Source organism: Suillus plorans (genome assembly GCF_016647745.1).
Source record: "Suillus plorans strain S12 chromosome Unknown HD556scaffold_9, whole genome shotgun sequence".
Taxonomy (NCBI): Eukaryota; Fungi; Basidiomycota; class Agaricomycetes; order Boletales; family Suillaceae; genus Suillus; species Suillus plorans.
Window position 1 is genome coordinate 368,418 of NW_024537393.1, and position 17,397 is coordinate 385,814.

General features: G+C 48.2%; 7 protein-coding genes across 7 annotated transcripts; 3 read left to right on the forward strand and 4 right to left on the reverse strand.

Moving 5' to 3' along the window:
• Nucleotides 1-546: 546 nt before the first annotated feature.
• On the reverse strand, nt 547-2,237 carry HD556DRAFT_1230555 (uncharacterized protein; the record flags this gene model as incomplete). The annotated part of the gene is made up of 4 exons (XM_041297362.1): nt 547-1,048; nt 1,154-1,362; nt 1,421-1,617; nt 1,685-2,237. 4 exons carry the CDS (start codon nt 2,235-2,237, stop codon nt 547-549), a joined length of 1,461 nt encoding a protein of 486 aa, XP_041164283.1.
• Nucleotides 2,238-2,627: 390 nt separating this feature from the next.
• Nucleotides 2,628-3,299, forward strand: HD556DRAFT_1439156 (uncharacterized protein; the record flags this gene model as incomplete). The annotated part of the gene is made up of 1 exon (XM_041305928.1): nt 2,628-3,299. The coding sequence occupies one exon, from the start codon at nt 2,628-2,630 to the stop codon at nt 3,297-3,299; it is 672 nt and encodes a 223-aa protein (XP_041164284.1).
• A 316-nt stretch (nt 3,300-3,615) lies between these two features.
• HD556DRAFT_1305075 (uncharacterized protein) lies at nt 3,616-4,647 on the forward strand (the record flags this gene model as incomplete). The annotated part of the gene is made up of 5 exons (XM_041299742.1): nt 3,616-3,660; nt 3,711-3,790; nt 3,846-3,890; nt 3,944-3,955; nt 4,011-4,647. 5 exons carry the CDS (start codon nt 3,616-3,618, stop codon nt 4,645-4,647), a joined length of 819 nt encoding a protein of 272 aa, XP_041164285.1.
• A 714-nt stretch (nt 4,648-5,361) lies between these two features.
• Nucleotides 5,362-6,126, reverse strand: HD556DRAFT_1439158 (uncharacterized protein; the record flags this gene model as incomplete). Its single annotated transcript, XM_041305929.1, has 3 exons — nt 5,362-5,644; nt 5,694-5,979; nt 6,036-6,126. The coding sequence occupies 3 exons, from the start codon at nt 6,124-6,126 to the stop codon at nt 5,362-5,364; spliced, it is 660 nt and encodes a 219-aa protein (XP_041164286.1).
• Nucleotides 6,127-6,470: 344 nt separating this feature from the next.
• HD556DRAFT_1505822 (uncharacterized protein) lies at nt 6,471-9,689 on the forward strand (the record flags this gene model as incomplete). Its single annotated transcript, XM_041309031.1, has 8 exons — nt 6,471-6,661; nt 6,718-6,944; nt 7,009-7,214; nt 7,259-7,806; nt 7,855-8,231; nt 8,286-8,508; nt 8,567-8,889; nt 8,944-9,689. The coding sequence occupies 8 exons, from the start codon at nt 6,471-6,473 to the stop codon at nt 9,687-9,689; spliced, it is 2,841 nt and encodes a 946-aa protein (XP_041164287.1).
• Nucleotides 9,690-10,662: 973 nt separating this feature from the next.
• Nucleotides 10,663-12,195, reverse strand: HD556DRAFT_1342287 (P-loop containing nucleoside triphosphate hydrolase protein; the record flags this gene model as incomplete). The annotated part of the gene is made up of 6 exons (XM_041302146.1): nt 12,175-12,195; nt 11,897-12,122; nt 11,669-11,840; nt 11,533-11,618; nt 11,391-11,473; nt 10,663-11,331 (listed from the first exon to the last, which is right to left on the reverse strand). Exons 1-6 carry the CDS (start codon nt 12,181-12,183, stop codon nt 10,663-10,665), a joined length of 1,245 nt encoding a protein of 414 aa, XP_041164288.1. The 5' UTR covers nt 12,184-12,195.
• Nucleotides 12,196-14,360: 2,165 nt separating this feature from the next.
• On the reverse strand, nt 14,361-14,567 carry HD556DRAFT_1188665 (uncharacterized protein; the record flags this gene model as incomplete). Its single annotated transcript, XM_041296123.1, has 2 exons — nt 14,361-14,439; nt 14,497-14,567. Coding segments are annotated over 2 exons (150 nt in total), but the record flags the coding sequence as incomplete, so codon positions are not given.
• Nucleotides 14,568-17,397: the final 2,830 nt, after the last annotated feature.

A 17,397-nucleotide genomic window follows, 5' to 3' on the forward strand; every position in this document is an offset into this window, starting at 1 on the left:
ACCTTCGAGTAGAGTCCTTCGAGGCTCAAGCGCTCATATATGCATACCTCGAGCTGGATTTAGTTAGTGCACACTTTTAGTTCGTCATATATACTAAACCGTAGCACTTTGTCGTGCTCAGTAGCCATGGTGGCCACAGCTAACCCCTTATGTGCAAATCATTAAGTGGGACCTCGATTTGCACCTGTGACTCCCACATAACGGCTGTAGTTACAGGTGATAATAAATAGGGTTCGCATCTGTAACACGAGGCAAATACAGTCAATCAGCGCCTCCTGCAATATCCCTCCAATAGCAAGGGACTTTTACATAGCGCTGTAGGACCCACAGCTCATACCGGCATAACGGCAAATGCCGTGACGTGTTGCTGACGTCGTTTAAGGTCCGAGCTCGCTGTGTGACACGATGAGCTCCCACATCTTGATATCTCGCGCCCAGATGAACGTATTGACGACGGGTTTCGACGGCCCGTGCACAGGCAATGACTAAGATGCGCGACTGAGTTGTATTGGTCTGTAGACTAGACTAAGGTAATATAAACTACTACTACTTGTCGTCACCCCCTTCTTCATCAGACGACTGGACAAACTCAGCACTTTTTGGACCTCGAGGAAGCTGGGCAGAATTCCTTTTTGCTCTTTTCAACGTCCTTTGGTTCTCCTTACTAGGACCTGTGCTAGTTGCAGCTTTACGTTTCCGAGGTACCCCAGCATCCGAACGCTTTTTTCGCGGCTTGCGAACGACATCTCCGGCTGAACAGCGCGCTTCGAGTTCGGCAGTGTGAGCTTTGATTTCCGCTGGTGAGAGAACAGTCCAGTAGCACGTTCGGGCCTTCAGTGCATCTCGCAGCTTGCGAATGTCGCCCACAGTCCCGATGTTCGAGGGGCTAATAAAATTAACACCATGGGGCCACCCCACCAGGCGTACCCCGTATGTCTCGACGATGGCTGTTTCATAGTTATGATAATTCATCCCGATATCCTTTTTTCCGGTCACCTCGACTACAAACGACGTTAATCGAGGACAGCACGTACAAAACAAGATCTCACTCACCAAGACCATGGATAATCATTTTACGTACCTGCTTCCGTACCATTTCCAAAGAGTCCCGTTCGTTAAGATCTGCAGGATATTGAATAGGCTGGTAGTATACAAAAATGTGAAATGCGCACTTTGATTCTGGGTGCACGCCCATTGCTCATATTGCCTGAGGAAATCAGCCATAGGATGCTCGTATACGTCCTCCCAGAAGTCTTCTGAGTTATCGGTCCCATGCATCGCACTTTGAACTGTGTCGTTAATGTGACCGCGAACGACAAATAACGTTGCATAGACGCCAGTCCGAACTCGCAGGTCGTCCAGCTTTGAGAGAGTAAAGTATGAGTTGAGTTCATTGTAGTCCAGGTTCGGGCAAACTCACCTCTTTGACAATCCTATCCGTCGTAGCTACAACATCACGCGCAGCTGCTATATTGTTCGACCGAACACCAGCCGATTTTTTTTCACGATGCTTGTCGAGTGCTGAAATGTAGGCGGCCTCTTGTTCCCTCGTCAAGTCTTTCATCTTGGGGTCACTTGCGACCATTTCGCGGAGCTCTGCCAACGAATATCGAGACCCTACAGGTAGGTCTAATTGACATGATATAAGCTTTGCGGTACCATCAAACATATGTATTTTACGTACCTGCATTCATCTCCTTTGACTTAGCGTGAACAAGGGTGTTTTTCACCTGCATCTTGCGAGAATTGCGATAATGTGTCTGACCCCCGATGATGTCGTTGATTGCCTTGGGAGTCACACTATGAGCTCGCGAGAGCGCTTCGATCTTCACTCGTTGTTTCTCCAGGTATTCAGCGACAGCATTATGTAAGCGCTTCCTTTTCTCCGTCGTTTGGTCTCTCTTGATCTTTCGAGACGCCTTCTGGGCATCTGTCAGTCGAGGGGGCGGTGTCCGAGGACGGATGGTGGCTCGCGTTGGGTTTCGTGCTGCCCATGTGGACGTGTTTGCTTCGCGTTGGAGTAACTCTGGCACCTCTCGACTGGTGTCCGACACCTCTGACTGGGTGGGACTTACCGGGCCTTGATCATGGATTTCAGAGGGCTTAGGTGAGGGCGTGCGAGCAGGGGAGGTGCTCGCGCCAGCAACATGTGTGGGGGGAGGCAACTCTGGAAGGGGGTGGTTTGTGGCCGCTATGTCGTGAGTGAGAGCTGCAATTTCATCATCGGTAAGCGGCATGGTGTACAACGAGGGATCGTTCCAGTTGATATTGTTAATCAAGTGAATATGACTACCACCTTCACCACTGGGTGGCGTATCTTCACCTCTAGCTAGCAGATCCAAAAACCGGCCGGTTGAGATAAAGTTGCCGTTGGCATCAAAATCGTCAGCTGAATATAGGTAGCTCATATTTGAAACTGTGAGCAGAAACTCTGTAAGTGTAGACGCGAAGTTTAAACCAATAAAAAATGTGCGCATTGACATGTGATGGACTCCATGGCAAATAAACAACGCGTGTCGCGTCACAAAAATCCTATCATTGCCAGCCGGTTTCTGAGAGAAAAGATCCAGTGGAATCAGTGTAAGATCTTGAGGTTGATATTCATTTGAAACCGCGGCTAAGGTCACATGTGCATCTCAGAGGCAGTGCAGATCGGTACTGATCAGACCTACCACAAGCCGAAGGATCTATCGTCCTATGGAGGATGCAGACAGACCTTCCATGAGCCGAAGGGTCTACCGTCCTATGGAGGATGCAGACAGATGAAGGGTCTATCATCCTATGGAGGATGCGGACAGACCTTCCATGAGCCGAAGGGTCTATCGTCCTATGTGGGATGCGGCCAGACCTTCCAAGAACCAAAGGGTCTATTGTCCTATGGAGGATGCGGCCAGACCTTCCAAGAACCAAAGGGTCTATTGTCCTATGGAGGATATGGACAGACCTTCCATGAGCCGAAGGGTCTATCGTCCTATGTGGGATGCGGACAGACCTTCCATAAGCCGAAGGGTCTATCGTCCTATAGCAGACGTAGACTCACCTTCCCGGTTGAAATGGAACGCGCCGCACGCCACGTAGAGGCAGTGGGTGCCTTCTGGGTTGAAATGGAACGCGCCATGCATGCAGTGGAGGCAGAGGTATCCTCCTCGGTTGAAATGGAATGCGCCGTGCGCTTGGTGGAGGTAGGATTCTCCTCCCTGGTTGAAATGGAACGCGCTGCGTGCCAAGTAGAGGCAGTGGGTGCCTCCTGGGTTGAAATGGAACGCGCTGTGCGCTCCACCACTCGACTGTTTCACTGAGGTGCCAGGGCCTGGGCTTCCTGCCCCATTGAAGGACTGACATGTACTTATACGACGTACTCTGGGGCTGGTGAGAATGGAGGGGAGGGACCAGGAAGATTACCATCTTGCTTGCAGACAATGAGAACTGTTAAGTCTTTGCTGCGGTAGTATACTTGGACCTATAACAGTCTACAACGGTTCCCTAATTTAGATGAATTAGTAATCAAGATGACCGCACAAGCGGCAATCCTACAGAATCCTACTCCGTGCCTTTCAATCAGATCTCGCAGCATTGTCAACCATTTTATTGATGATCTTGACCATATACCTAGGGATGACCCCAGGTCATCTCTCCTTCCTTCATTTTTTCAACGACATGGTAAGTTCAAACTCACGTTAAAGGCTGGACTATCTAACATATTTTCCAAGGCTCGCCGAGGCAAGAGCAGATCCTGCAGTCCCGCGTCGAAGCAGCGGATAGCCACAGAGCGCTGGCTTGCGAAGCCAGGGTGAGTTTAACGTCCTTAGTCACTGGTGAATCCTGTTTACCTGCCCTCACTGCAGAGTGCGAGATGCTCGAAACGAGAAGGCTCGCATTCGAGTTGCTCAGTGAGTTCATACCTATTTCCTAAGTCTTATGTGCGCTATATAATTTATTTTAGGAATAGGGCAAGGTGAGAATGCCTAACTATAGGAGTGTGCTAGACTCACTAACCGACTTTTGCACAGGAAAAAAAGGGTTCTATCTTGCGAAGCGCATGACATGCCTGTCACTGCCTCGGACCATGAAGACTATTATTCTCAGTATGACGCCACCAAAGCCGTGCTCACCTTGGACCGTAACGATTCTGAGTGTGATGCTACCGAAGCCGTGCTCGCGAATGACGATCTACCTTATCTCGCAGACGCCAATCTGCCTTCTCCTCGCAACTCTCCCTCGCTGCAAGCGATTGATGAAGAATCGTGTTACGATCGTTCATTCGATCCTGACGAATCTATCCTCACGATGGACAGCGATTTACCCTGTGCCTGTGACTCTCCGTCACTGCAAACGCTTGAGATCCTCGTCGGGCAGTGGCGAAAGGAGTGGCTGTCTGAAGAAATGTGGAATGAGGCATACAATGAAGCACTTCGTCGCGCTCTGAGCAAGGGGGAGCACGCTATATTTGTCAAGCAGTGTGCACAGCATGCTTCAGAGGGTAGATCACTGCTGGAAAGTATCAAGGATGTCGTGCACACTCATTGCCCGTATTGCAGGGAACGCCTGAAGTACAATACAATATTACTATATGATTTACTGGTTAGTGTCACATCAGAGGTGAAATTTTTCGAAGTCAAATTAGTTGTAGACACCGTCTGTAACTAGTAGTATACATATTGTGAATGTAGCTCCGAGCATCTCAACATCAGACACAGTGTGAATGCCTAGTCACGTAGCGAACTTATAGTGAACAATAGTGAACAATAGCGAACTTATGGCGAACTTATGGCGAACTTATGGCGAACTTATGGTGAACTTATAGCGAACTTATAGTGAACTTATAGCGAACTTTCATTCTCGGATGCTCGGGACTGTGAATAACACCCTATAGCAAAAATTTGAAGACGCAGAATGCTTCAGTCACTTGAACACGATATACATTATCAAGCTGAAGCTGGAAAAATGTGTGTTGAGTAGTGTAGAGCATTTATGATGTTTAGGATACTCGTTTGCATAATGTGATGCACTTGCTAATCGGAATACCCCTCTAAGGGCAGCAGCAACAACAACATACTTCTGATCCGTTCCCAATCACGCAGGTTCCTTCTCACTCTCACTTCCCAGTACCACAGGTTCCTTCTCACTCTCATATGGCCACCACACATAATATTTATCAGCCGCATCATAACAGTACGAGCCATCTACTCCTGATCCGTTCCCAGTACCACAGGTTCCTTCTCACTCTCACTTCCCAGTACCGCAAGTTCCTTCTCACTCTCACATGGCCAACACATAATCTTTATCAGCCGCATCACAACAGTAAGAGTAAGGCAAATTCAATTTCTTTACTCTAATTATAAGTACCATTCGCAAACTAGACTACGTAGATTCAAATTTATATTGACTCATGGTGTCCGACAGGTCTTCTACTTGCGACCACAAGTCATCCGAGTCTATAGACAATGTGGGAGATGCAGGGGGCGGGGGAGATGCTGGGGATACAGGCGAGTTCATAGGCCAGAATGGGCCACCCGGAATCGGAACTGCATGGACGCTGCGTTCGTTATACTTGACGGTGTATGCGTGAAGAGCTTGCTGGAAAGATGGGTATCGTTTCTGAATACTCCCGCTAACAAAATTTGTTCGTTCCGCAACATCAGCCCTAAGATAAACATTGTGATTATAAGTAAAAGAGAGTGTGTAACACTGACCAACAATAAAATACACCGACTTCTTGCCCAACAATGATGACCCAGAAGCCCTCGGGCTTGAGCCCAGCTTGTGGTGGGCGGATCTCGTCTGGGGTTGGAGCAAGCGGAACATGGGAGGGGATTGACACCGGATGCGAGGGTGTTTGAGCTGTCAAAGTGGTAGGAAGAGGCACGATCCGTCCATCGGGAATGGTGTTGTGCGTGGATTGCGCGCACGAGGTTCTTGAGAGCGTGATAGACTCTTCTGTAGTCTTGCGCTTCCAAGTAACAGTACCGACCGATGAATCTATGATAAGTGATGTGAGTAGACAGTATTTGGGGGATGTTAGAAGAAATACCTACCTGCTAGGCTCATACGATCGAGCAAATTCTGTAGATCTTGAATGTGATCACCTGCTTGGGAGTCAGAGCGAGTTGATGGATGGCTGGACATGGCAGATGTGATGATGTATAGGGACCCTTTGCGACACTACCGATTATATCAGTCACGTGAAACGAAAAGATATTCCTTACTAACACGAAGAATCTGTAGATAATGCGAAATACCATAGGACGCCAGCGAATTCGAAGTAAGCTCTCCCTGCGATCTATCCGGCACATTGGACCGTCGAAGAATAAAAATGGGCTGCCGGTCAACAGCAGTGTATCGAAGGTGCTCAAGCACCGGGACTTGGTGGAGCAGGCAGCAAGGTCCAATGAGCGACGGAAAGCACGTCTGCAAGGTATCTAATCTTAATTGAAATACTCGACAAAAAAAAACTCACCTCTTGTAAAGCCATGAGTTCGGATGAGCGTCGTGCTCTCGAAGCACTCAAAGAGGACAAAAATGCCACCATTGAAGATTGGCAGGAAGGCTGCGATGATAGCTTCGGCGATGTCTGGAATGGGACTGAATCGATTGCCATCAGTCACGCTGGTGGCGAATTCGCTGACCTTGCAAGAGAGGTGTTGGGAGACTTCTGGAAAACGTAAGTGTCGGTGAGTGTTGACTATTGATATGTGAGTCACATACCTTCGTGAACAGAAACAATCGTGTTCGACGCGTGGATAACCGCACGCGTCGTGATCGCGTCCTCCGCAGAAACCAGGCGTTTACAGAGCAGATGCCTGCGATGATCGACGCTTACCTTGCCTGGAGCCTGGCAAAATCGAAGGAAGAGTTCAAGAGTTTTTTTGAGAGATTGCGGAATGAGGAGCTGGAGAGCAACTCGGACTATGGTGAATGGTCAATTAGTGTTATTGATGTGTTCTGTGAGTGATCTTGTTGTTGTTTGCTTACTTTTAATATTGATGTCGGCGTGACTCATTGTATTAGACGCTTCGAAAGTGACTCTTCGAATCTTACCAATAGACGCCACCATCTGCTCTGCAATGGTGCGTCAAGGTGTCATGCCGTGTTCGCCGATATCACCAACTGTAGGAATCACTACAGAAGCTCTTGACTTATACCGTGTCGCGCATCTTAGAAGTCCTCATTTGTCTATTCAAGCTTTCGTGAAAACCGTGTGCGACTTGCATGGGGTAACTATTTTAATTTCTCTAGTTATTGTGCTGATCATATGCAGGTGGAATTTCATAGACATCTCTCACGTCAATTTTCTATCGCGTTCGACACATATCTTCAAATTCGACGCTCTGTGGCAGATATCGTAGCCGAATCGCTTCAGCGCAACTCACCTGACTGGCGCCTTAAACACGCGTGCCCTACATGCACATATGAACTCACTGACGAAGAAGCACTAACATTCAGATTATTATATTCTATGGACGGTAACGACTCTTTAAAACGAGTCCTGCGGAGGTCTTTAGACCATGACACCGACGACTCTCTCGCTCCCTCGTCTGAAGTTCCTACAGGCCAACAATTCACGAGTGACTGGTACCTACCTCGTGCATTTGTAGACCGGTATTCTCGAGAGTCCGAAACGACAACAGCTGTAGGTGACGAGGAAGATGCAGCCACTGAAGACTCTTGCGCTGGACGATGGAAAAATATGGACGACGCTAAAACAAAGAAAGCGTGGGGGATATACGACGAAACAGGTATATTCGTGGCTGTTTGCCGTCACGGATTTATGTTACTTGTCGCGGACATGGTACAGAGCGGTGAACTGTAAGTAGTGCCTATCGTTTTCTCAGCTATTAATGAGTGTTTGGATAGTGCAAAGTATCCCCTTGCTGTCGTTGCAAAGTTGCTGGACGTATTCGGGAAACAATTAGGAAGTGGGTACGACATTGGTTGCCAGTTTAAGACGACACTCGACAACAGCTCCCTTGGACCGCTCGCACGCTCGCTTCAACACACCTGCCTGGTTGGCGCCTTCCACGGACATGCTCACAGGCGCTTGTGCCAGCTGTTTTCACTCACAACGTACATCAAGGGTCTGGGCCTCGAGGATCTCGAAACGTGTGAACGAACGTTCTCGAAATCGAATTCGCTGGCATCTGCGCTACGCTATGCGAGTGTATTCCATCGGCAGCAGGCTATCGACTGTTATTTCGAGCACAACGACGATTTTGAGGTCTACGCTAATCTTTGTAAGTATAACTAGTACATAAATCGAACGTTAGCTGACATAATCATCGTATTAGCCAATTTTTTGTACTCTAACTACAAACAAGCACTGGACATCTTGAATGATGGCGACACAACTCTACCGAAGCTCATGCAAGACCTGAGACTCATGGATGAGAGCATTTTTGAGCGCTGGCTAGAGGAAGAGAAGACCTACCTCCAAGGTCTAACGCGAGAACCCGAAGATGAGACCTTGCAGATGGAGTATTGGCAGAAGTTGGTAAATTTCACCGCAAGCGAGTGAGTGTAGCTTCCAAGGTATACCAGTCTTGTGTTCACTGACACTTCATTCGCTTAGAGAGGCTCTTAATGCTGCGATGGAAGCCTTTCAGGTCTATTCTCACCATGAGGCCGCGTCATATGACATTCAGATGCGAGATACCCGCAAAGCGGAGACTGCACGACGTCACGCTGTCGAGGACCACGAGAGGAATTCAAAACTTGTTCAAGCACTCGAACGCAAACTCGAGATCACGATGCGCTGGACCCCTGAGGATGCAGATTGGCAGAGGGTGGGGAGGCTCGTTGCTCATAGGAAGTACCAATGTGCATTAGATCGCCTCGAAGGACTGATAGTTGCGCGCATATTTGAACTGACGAGGATGAACCGGGCAGCTACAGGTGAGTTTGTTTAGACGATGTCTTGCTTGCGTGTCGATTCTAATATCACTCAAGGCTACAAGCTACGTAAACACATCGCCAAGGCATTACAAACACGCTCCATCGCCATCCGAAGTGCCCTCAACACATACAATGCCATCGCCGAGGCAATGCACCCTCCCCGCAAAACGCTTAAGTGGGACGAGGTCGTGGAGTATGCGTTTCTAGCCGACTTTGACCTCTTACGCGACACACGTGCAGACGTGTCTCAACGGCCTTGGGCATCGCCTGTTGCTCGCAGGGTGATGGACCTGTATTTCAAGATGTGCCGGGCGCGGGAGGAAATTCAACGCTTGAATGTGGAGGTACGGCGCCTAGTGACGTACATCCGAGACGAAGACAAATACCTGCGGGCATGCGAGGATCAGTTGAAGGCTGTCAGTCCAACTCTTGCCCATCAAGTCGCTATACATCGAAACGTCCGAGGACGGTTCAACTCACGCCACCTAAAGCGGGTCCATGAGATATCGACACTTCCTGGCTTCACCGGGACAATATCCCCAGGTATAAGCACTAATACAGGTCTCGGAGAAAGCTCCAGCACACCGAACGCGCAGATCCCATCACAATTGCTGGTAGAACACTTACCTTTTGATAACATTAGACGACCTGCAGCGGCGCCGGATACTCTGGATGAGTTAGATGAGGAGGAGCAGGAAGAGGAGGTGGAAGAGGAGGCATCCAGAAGTTTGCAAGATGTGCTCCGTGTTGCTGATGATCTCTCGCGACTGGAACTTCATGATCACGCCGATGAGCAGTAGTATAGCTTAATTTACACATTCTATGGACACATAAGACAGATCTACGTATGTTAATGGTCACTCGCGCATGGGCCGTGGAAACCCGCCGTCAATATGTTCATCTGGGCGCGAGATATCGAAATGTAGTAGCTCATCGTGTCGCACAGCGAGCTCGGACCTTAAACGACGTCAGCAACACGTCACGGCATTTGCCGTTATGCCGGCGGCACCTAGTGCCGGTATGAGCCTGTGGGTCCTACAGCGCTATGTAAAAGTCCCTCGCTATTGGAGGGATATTGCAGGAGGCGCTGATTGACTGTATTTGCCTCGTGTTACAGGTGCGAACCCTATTTATTATCACCTGTAACTACAGCCGTTATGTGGGAGTCACAGGTGTCGATTTGGAATTATCCGTTGCCGGTGACTTAACACAAGTTTACAGTTCTGCCTTGGCCCAAATAAAACCTCATTTTCGTCGTTGCTATCATCGAGCTCGTCATGACGTCGCCGTACTAGCTCACTTTTCTTGTGTATACCTCGGTCTGCTGCTCTCCCCACAGTGGCCATTTGCGATTTCCCATCCAGAACACACATCGTTGAAGGCACTCTCGTGTATCGAGCGCTGATCCGTGTAACGAGTCCGGGCCTAACTACTACCTGCCACTCCAACGCTTGTCACACCCTCCCAAACCCCACTGTCTCCAACGACTGCAACGATTCTTCGGTGTCTTCCACGTTTTTTGTACCTGTAAGTTACATTACTCAGACCGTTATTGACCTCACCGGCTTATCTTGTCACTTATTGACCAGTCGATGCCTCATGCAGGATAAAGAATAGAAAGTTTATTCGAGAATAATGCGCGAACATGGAATGAGGCAATGGTCATAATGAATCAGGTGGTGAGCATGGCGACGAACTTGAACGTTTGAACATGTAACATACGGTACACCACTATAATCTCCTAAACTTAACATTTCATTTCCTGCTCGTCGTTCATCCCTTCTTACCGATCTTCTTGAGCCAGCTTTTGCCGGTCGCCGAATCCGAGCCGTTGGGAACTGGCAAATCTGTGCAGTTTTTCACGACAAGCTTGCGCAGAATATTGCCCGATTCCAAAATACGATGAGTAATGTGGTCTGGGAAGCTTGAGTGTTCCCAAAGCGTTGTGACGCAAGCATGGTCTGCGAAATACATGCCCTTGAATTTTTCCACATTGGTATCCCACCAGTTCTCCATGTGGGTCTCTTTCTCTAATCCTGTGACGACGACTATGATCGGAACCTTCTTCTGGCAGATTCCAGAGTAGAATTTGTCATAGGCCTTAACGAGGGCGCTAGGGGCAATCGTGTTGTCCATGCAGTACACCAGAAGGCTGATGCCATCCAACTTGGAGTTCATGAACTCACGCAACAAACTCTTCAACTTTTTTTCCGCTTTCGCCGCTGACGCTGAGTCTGCAGTCCCCATGCAGAGACCTGCAGTATCAATCAGGACGAATCGCTGGCCTGAAATTTCTACTGGGTAGCGTTGAGAGGTAGAAGTACATCCATGTGCGTCGTTAGATGTCTTCGCGAGCTGCTCTTGCGCGATTGTGTTGATGATAGAACTTTTCCCTGAGCCTGTTTCGCCAAATATGACGACATTTCTTTCCCGCAGGCGCGTCTGATATATTCAATCAGTCACCTCTCTTTGTGGTATTGTGTCCCTCAAGAAGCACGTACTTTGTGGTTGCTCGACCATGCGTTTGGAGGTGGCAATGGTACTGATTGTTTCTGTTCGTGTCCTGGGTTGCTAGTCGATCGAACTACTCATGGTGATGAGACATATCCGTCTCGACGCTTGTTTGACATGGATGTAACTTACGAAAATCACTGTCGAACGCCGTTGTGGGATCAGTACTGATACTGGGAAATAATGGCCAAGAATCAGTGTTGGCTGGTGAAGAAGAACTGGAAAAATGAATATTAAAACTTGTGAATCTGTGCAGATTTGGACCTACAAAGATATCTGAGCTCCAGGCTCTATAATTCCATTCGTCGGCTCATGATCAGGGTGGGGTCGTGGACTATTGAGCAGGTGTTCTGTTATACCATTGGAATCATTGCGCGGGAAAACTCCGGGGAAGCCACCCTGCGCATCATCGGGAGAATCGTTAGGTAGGCTCGAAGAATCTTGAAGCTCAAATGAATGGATGGTCAAACAAGCACCACGAACTATGCAGGCTGACCTGATGAGCAAGACCTACGCATGTTGAAGTCGAATACTTCATCTGCTGAAGGCCGAAGTTCAAATTTTAATTGCAGACATTTTTGAATCATGTCCCAATCTGAGTCCATTATTGCAGGGTGGCCGTTGGGGCGCAGCGGACCACGACCTTGGCGTTTCAAACCATAAATACGGAATTCTGGGTTTTGAGACTTGATCTCAAACCAAGGGTACCGACCCGAGAGAATCTTGTTCGATAAGTCCTCAGATGAACATTTTGTGACCAAACAACTAACTCACTTGAAGCATTACACAGCCAAAAGAGTAGATGTCAGTTTTTTCCAAAGGTGGGAAAATGTCAGTTCTTTCCGAAGCTGGGTCATTGACATCGACATCATCTAATAGAAGTTCTGGTGCTGCATAGTGGATTGCCCCTGCATGTATCGATGTTGCAGCCAAGTGTGACTGGCCGAAAAGGGGTAGGACAACGGCAGAAAGACCAAAATCAATTAGCTTCGCACGGCCTCCCTCATCAATCAGTATATTTGCCTACAGTTTTATTATTTTTCAAAAATATCACAGCAGCTCTGGGCTCACCCCTGTTATATCCCCATGCACGACAGGCACCGAGTGCACTGCACCCATGGTAGGTTACCATAACATCTTGAGAAAAAATATATGAAACTGACAGTAACGCAGTCCAGCGCTGACATCCTCCAGCTTCCAACTTCGGGTCAGTCTGATAAGTAAAAGGATGCGGTGTGAATTTTACTTACCATACGTGAACGGTCCAGCACTGTTAAATCGTTGTGTCTAGATACCAGGTAGACATTCAAGGTGCCGTTTGGAATCCACGGAGTTACCAAGCTGGGCAAGTCTGGCCTCCGTCCAAATCCTGTCGCTATGCCCAACAACGGTACGATGTTGTCATGGCGTAGAAGTGTTAAAATGCCGATTTCTCTGCTGATTTTCTATATAATCCAAACAGTATAAGTAGCATGTGCTGACATATGTGCAGACCTGGTATTTCTTACCCTGTATATTCTCTCTGAATCATAATAGTTCTCTGGATATCTGAAGGCCTTGACCGCAACCTTATGTGTTGATAGATTGGTCGGCATAAGCCAGCGCATGGTAAATGAGTCTAATACATGAACTGACGACGGCTGAAATACCATCTGCATTGTAATTGCATTTCCAGACATCGCCGAATCCACCTCCGCTACTGTGGTCTCGAGTTGTTCGAGTGATAAAGGGTGTTAAATCGGCTGGTGAGGTGTCTGCCCTGCGCAATACGTTCAGTAAAGTAAATACTGCGTGCAGCACCGATAATGCGAGCATACCCCATACCGCAGTTCCCCGTGTTCATTCAATTAGTGGTCTTATGAATGACAGATAGTCAAAGAATGTGAGTCGGATTCAATTGCTCAGAGTCGTAGTAGGCCAAAGTTAAGATGAGAGGATGGGCAGCTATATAATTCGGGTTAGGGCGGCACTATTCTCAACAAAGACCATTGTTTGATTAGTCTAAGCGACCTCGGAAATGGGCGACAAGTAGATCAAGAAAGGAAAGTCCTATACCCTTGGCCACAAGCCTTCAGGCAAGGCATTATGTAATGGACACCCACAGAATTCATCGTCACAATGTCGGAAATTTCCAGCGAGCCTTCGAATTCAATTTAAGACATTTTAAGGGATCTTTTCACACGGTACACTTATAATGCATGTTAATGGTGTACGAAAAAATTTCAAGGCACTTATAATGTCTGTCCAAATCATGTTAAGGCACTGTAATGATCCTGGGTGGCGTGTGATGAGCCTAACATTATAAGGCCATGAAATGATAGTGTAAGCATTGTAAACGGTAGCAAGGTAAATTCAGACAATTTCAAGACTCGTCGCTTGTATTTCGATGCTCTTGCTGGAATTCCCAAATAATGATAATAATAGTAGTAAAAAACAGCAATATTGGTCGCATTTGTACTGATCGCGATACAGGTAAAAAAAATGGTGATCGTAATACTCACATTATAGTAATCTGGCAGGTGGTATTTCTCGGCTGAAGGTCGTGGGCTTGGTCCTGAATAGAGAAGCGAAAGGCATGGCGAGGCGAGGCGAGGCGCGAAGGTTGGGTAGCGATTCAGAGTGTGGGTCGAGGAGGTAGAGGTGGCGCCTGCGCAAACCTAAGACAACGCCCCCCAAACAGCCAAGCCCGCGAAAAAGGACATGAGGCCGACCAAGACACCGACATAGGCAGCAGTATGCACGCCTACACGTGGCAGGAGGGTCGGTGTGTGCAGCACTGCGAGGCTCGTGTGGAGGAGGACGACGAGGGAGGTGGTTATGATGAATGGGATATGCGAGCTGTCGTAGGAATGCATTTGTGAGGTCACGTGAAGGAAATCTTTGAGTTGGTCAGTTACAGGGACGGATGACAGTTGGATTGATACGTCTGAGAGGGGGAGGGAGAGCGCACGAGCGTCGTGTCGAGAGCGCTTCCGAATAATATCGGATTTCATACTAATGGGATGAGCAGAGCCGTGAAGCTTGTAGTAGAGGCCACATCTGCATGTATATAAGATATTGGTACGAATATAGAAGGAACAACAAATGAGAACTTACACGTTGCAAACGGTCTTGCCTTCAGCGTCCTTCCTCCGCAGAGGAGTTGCAGTCGTGTGACAGTTGTAGCACTGCGCGCTACTCACAAGGAGGCAGAAGTGGTCAACTGTGGCTAGGGATCAAGATGTCCTCGTCGTTGAGAAGGAGAAAAATTTTAACATTGACGACGCACCATATTGATAGACTTGATCTCAATGGACAAGCATTGAATTGCCTCGAGAGAGAGTGTTGGTATTAATGCATGGATTGAGATAAATAAGAGTCGAGTAGTCGACGGAATCTTCGGAGTTGATGACGACGTCTGTTCAGAGGTGGAAATGGTTGAAATGAAAGAAGACTCAATAGAAGCGTTGATCAGAATAGAGCTCAACTTGTTTGGCCTTGTGATTATACTACCCTAATTGGGATGCAATTTTACGACTTAGTAATCATTTAAATGCTGAATCAAGAGATGTGCAATGTGCTGTTGGGCGGGGGCGTCCGAGAATTAATAGCTGTTGGAAGGTGACAATGGGTAAGCTGGAGTTAGCATTTATAGTTGTAGGTAAATGTAAACAAATCAGAGGGCGACAGGTTCAACAAATTAATAAAGCGAGACTCAGATTCCACTAAAATTACTTCCTCCCCGACACCTTCCTCGGTTTGGCACCACCATTGCGTGTAACACGCTTGAGTGCTGGAGGAGGAGCCAAAGGAACAACAGGGACCACGTCCGAGTCCACCGGAGTCTGAGCAGCCTGAGCGGTAACTCGACGTTGAGCCGCAGACACCCTACCACCCTTGGATGCAGATGGTGCCAAGTCAGTTCTAGCGCCATCCAGCGAGAGCTCACCAATGTCAACTTCGAGTTGGAGCTGAGTGGTGGTGGCGGGCCCTCCCGGATTGCTGATAGACATTGCAGTCTGGTAGTTGACAGTGGCGACTGCATTCATGTCAGCACGACTCGCAGAAGTCGGAGCATAAGTGATGTGTGAAGATGACAGAAGTTGTGGTGCGGGAATGGGGATGGTTTGTGGTGCGGAGGCAGGATCTTCTAACTGCTGTAAGAAGTCGTCTTCCCAGGTGTGAGGTTGGGAGGCAGAGGGTGGAGTAGGGGTACCACTAGTAGCTAGGACTGAGCTTGTGCCGAAAACCTCCTGGTTGTAATAGTTGATCACACTCGTAGCCCATGGGCTGCGCTTGAATAGTCGCTCCAAGTAAAAATCAAAGTCTTGCGCATAATCAATTTTCGTGGCTGGTCCGGTTGCTGTGAGCTCTTGATCATGCGTTAACAAGAAACGCGCCTGAGAACGAGACGAGATCAGCATGCATGCAAAAGTCAGAAGATTATAATGCGCTCACCACAATAGCAGCACCTGCGATCAGACCTTCTGTGACACACTGCGTAGACCAATGCTGACCCCTGGCCTTCGGATGACCTTTGGTCTTCCCAGACAGCGAAGCCTTCCCGAATATTTCAACTCGGATGATCTGAGGGACGGAGTCAGCCCTAACGTACTGCTTGGACAGCAGCTGAATACATCACTCACCTTGGCCATGACTGGTGTTTTGAGGAAGGCGTCTGGAACTAGAGCAGAAGGATCCATGAACAGAATGGGGGCTAGACGTGTATACTTTTCGCCACCGACATCCTTCTTTAAGAGAGCAAGGAGTTGTGCATTCTTCTTCTTTTTGGCAGCCTCGTCAGTGAAGACGGTCGGGTCGAGTTTTAATGAAGAGAAGATCAAACCGGCGCAGTCCTTGAGACTATGCAGTATGTTCGACCTCTCGGAATTAACTGCAGCACGAAACTAGAGTATCTCATACATAAGTGTTGATGCGCAGACAGAGGGAGAATCGGACATACCACTGATCCAAACTGTGGGTAGGTCTCCATTGGTTTATGCAAAGCCTTGGGTATGCACTGATAAAGCTCAGCCATCGCACCATTGAGTTTCGCTTCAGGTGAAGACCAACGTGTGTCGCTGCGTGGATCAATGTCTGGCTGGGGTTTTGTCGGAAAGAGCCCGCTCATGACCCAAAAGTAGTTGAGCATGGCGTACATCTTGCCCGCATGGGCGATGTCATTGTCGATGGTTGATGTCTTCTTAAGGACTCGGTTTCGGCTGCGTGCAGGGACAGCAGCCTGGAGCATAGCGTGGTCTTTCTTGAGAGCGCGCAACTCAGACCAAACAGCAGTATATGCTTGTTGCGCCACTTCTAGTGCCTAGAGATTCAACTGCTACATCAACCAAACCAAGAGAATGGCAGCATGAGTGAACTCACCCTGCGGACTTCGTGCATGGGCGCGTCAGGCTGAGGCATTGTCAAGACCATCCTCAGGGTGTCGAGATCGCTCCGGGCATCAAACTCATTGTCTTGCTCATCATTTCCAGATTCGGACTCAGTATCCTCAATAGCATCGAGTTCTGCTGTGAAGTCGTCTGAGGAATATCCAGCCTGGGGCATGACAATTAAACTAAGACACAAGAAATTTAAGTCTGAACAGTGGAGATATGAGACACGACAATTTCACTTGCCTGGTTCCATGTTATAAAGACGTGACCCTGCACAGGGCCAGTTGCTCCGCAGCATCTTGCTGTCCTTGCTGTTGACATGCGGCGTGTTTAGTTCAGCCTTGGCAAAGTCGACATGTAATAAAAGCTGCAGGTACTTTAACTTCAGTACCGATCACTATCAAATGACTAATGAACACGACAATTTGGACTTACAGTGGGACAGATTCTCGTACGTATCTTGAGTCCAGTGATACGATTGGATTCGATCTTGGGTTTCTTTGCTACTCTCTCTTTGTCAAGTAGAAGCTCCTCGTCCTCTTTAGTGCCCAACGAGGGAAACTTGTGTTTGCTGCGTGTAGTCACGCTTGAGATTTTCTCGAGAAAGGAGCGTTTTAGCGAGCTC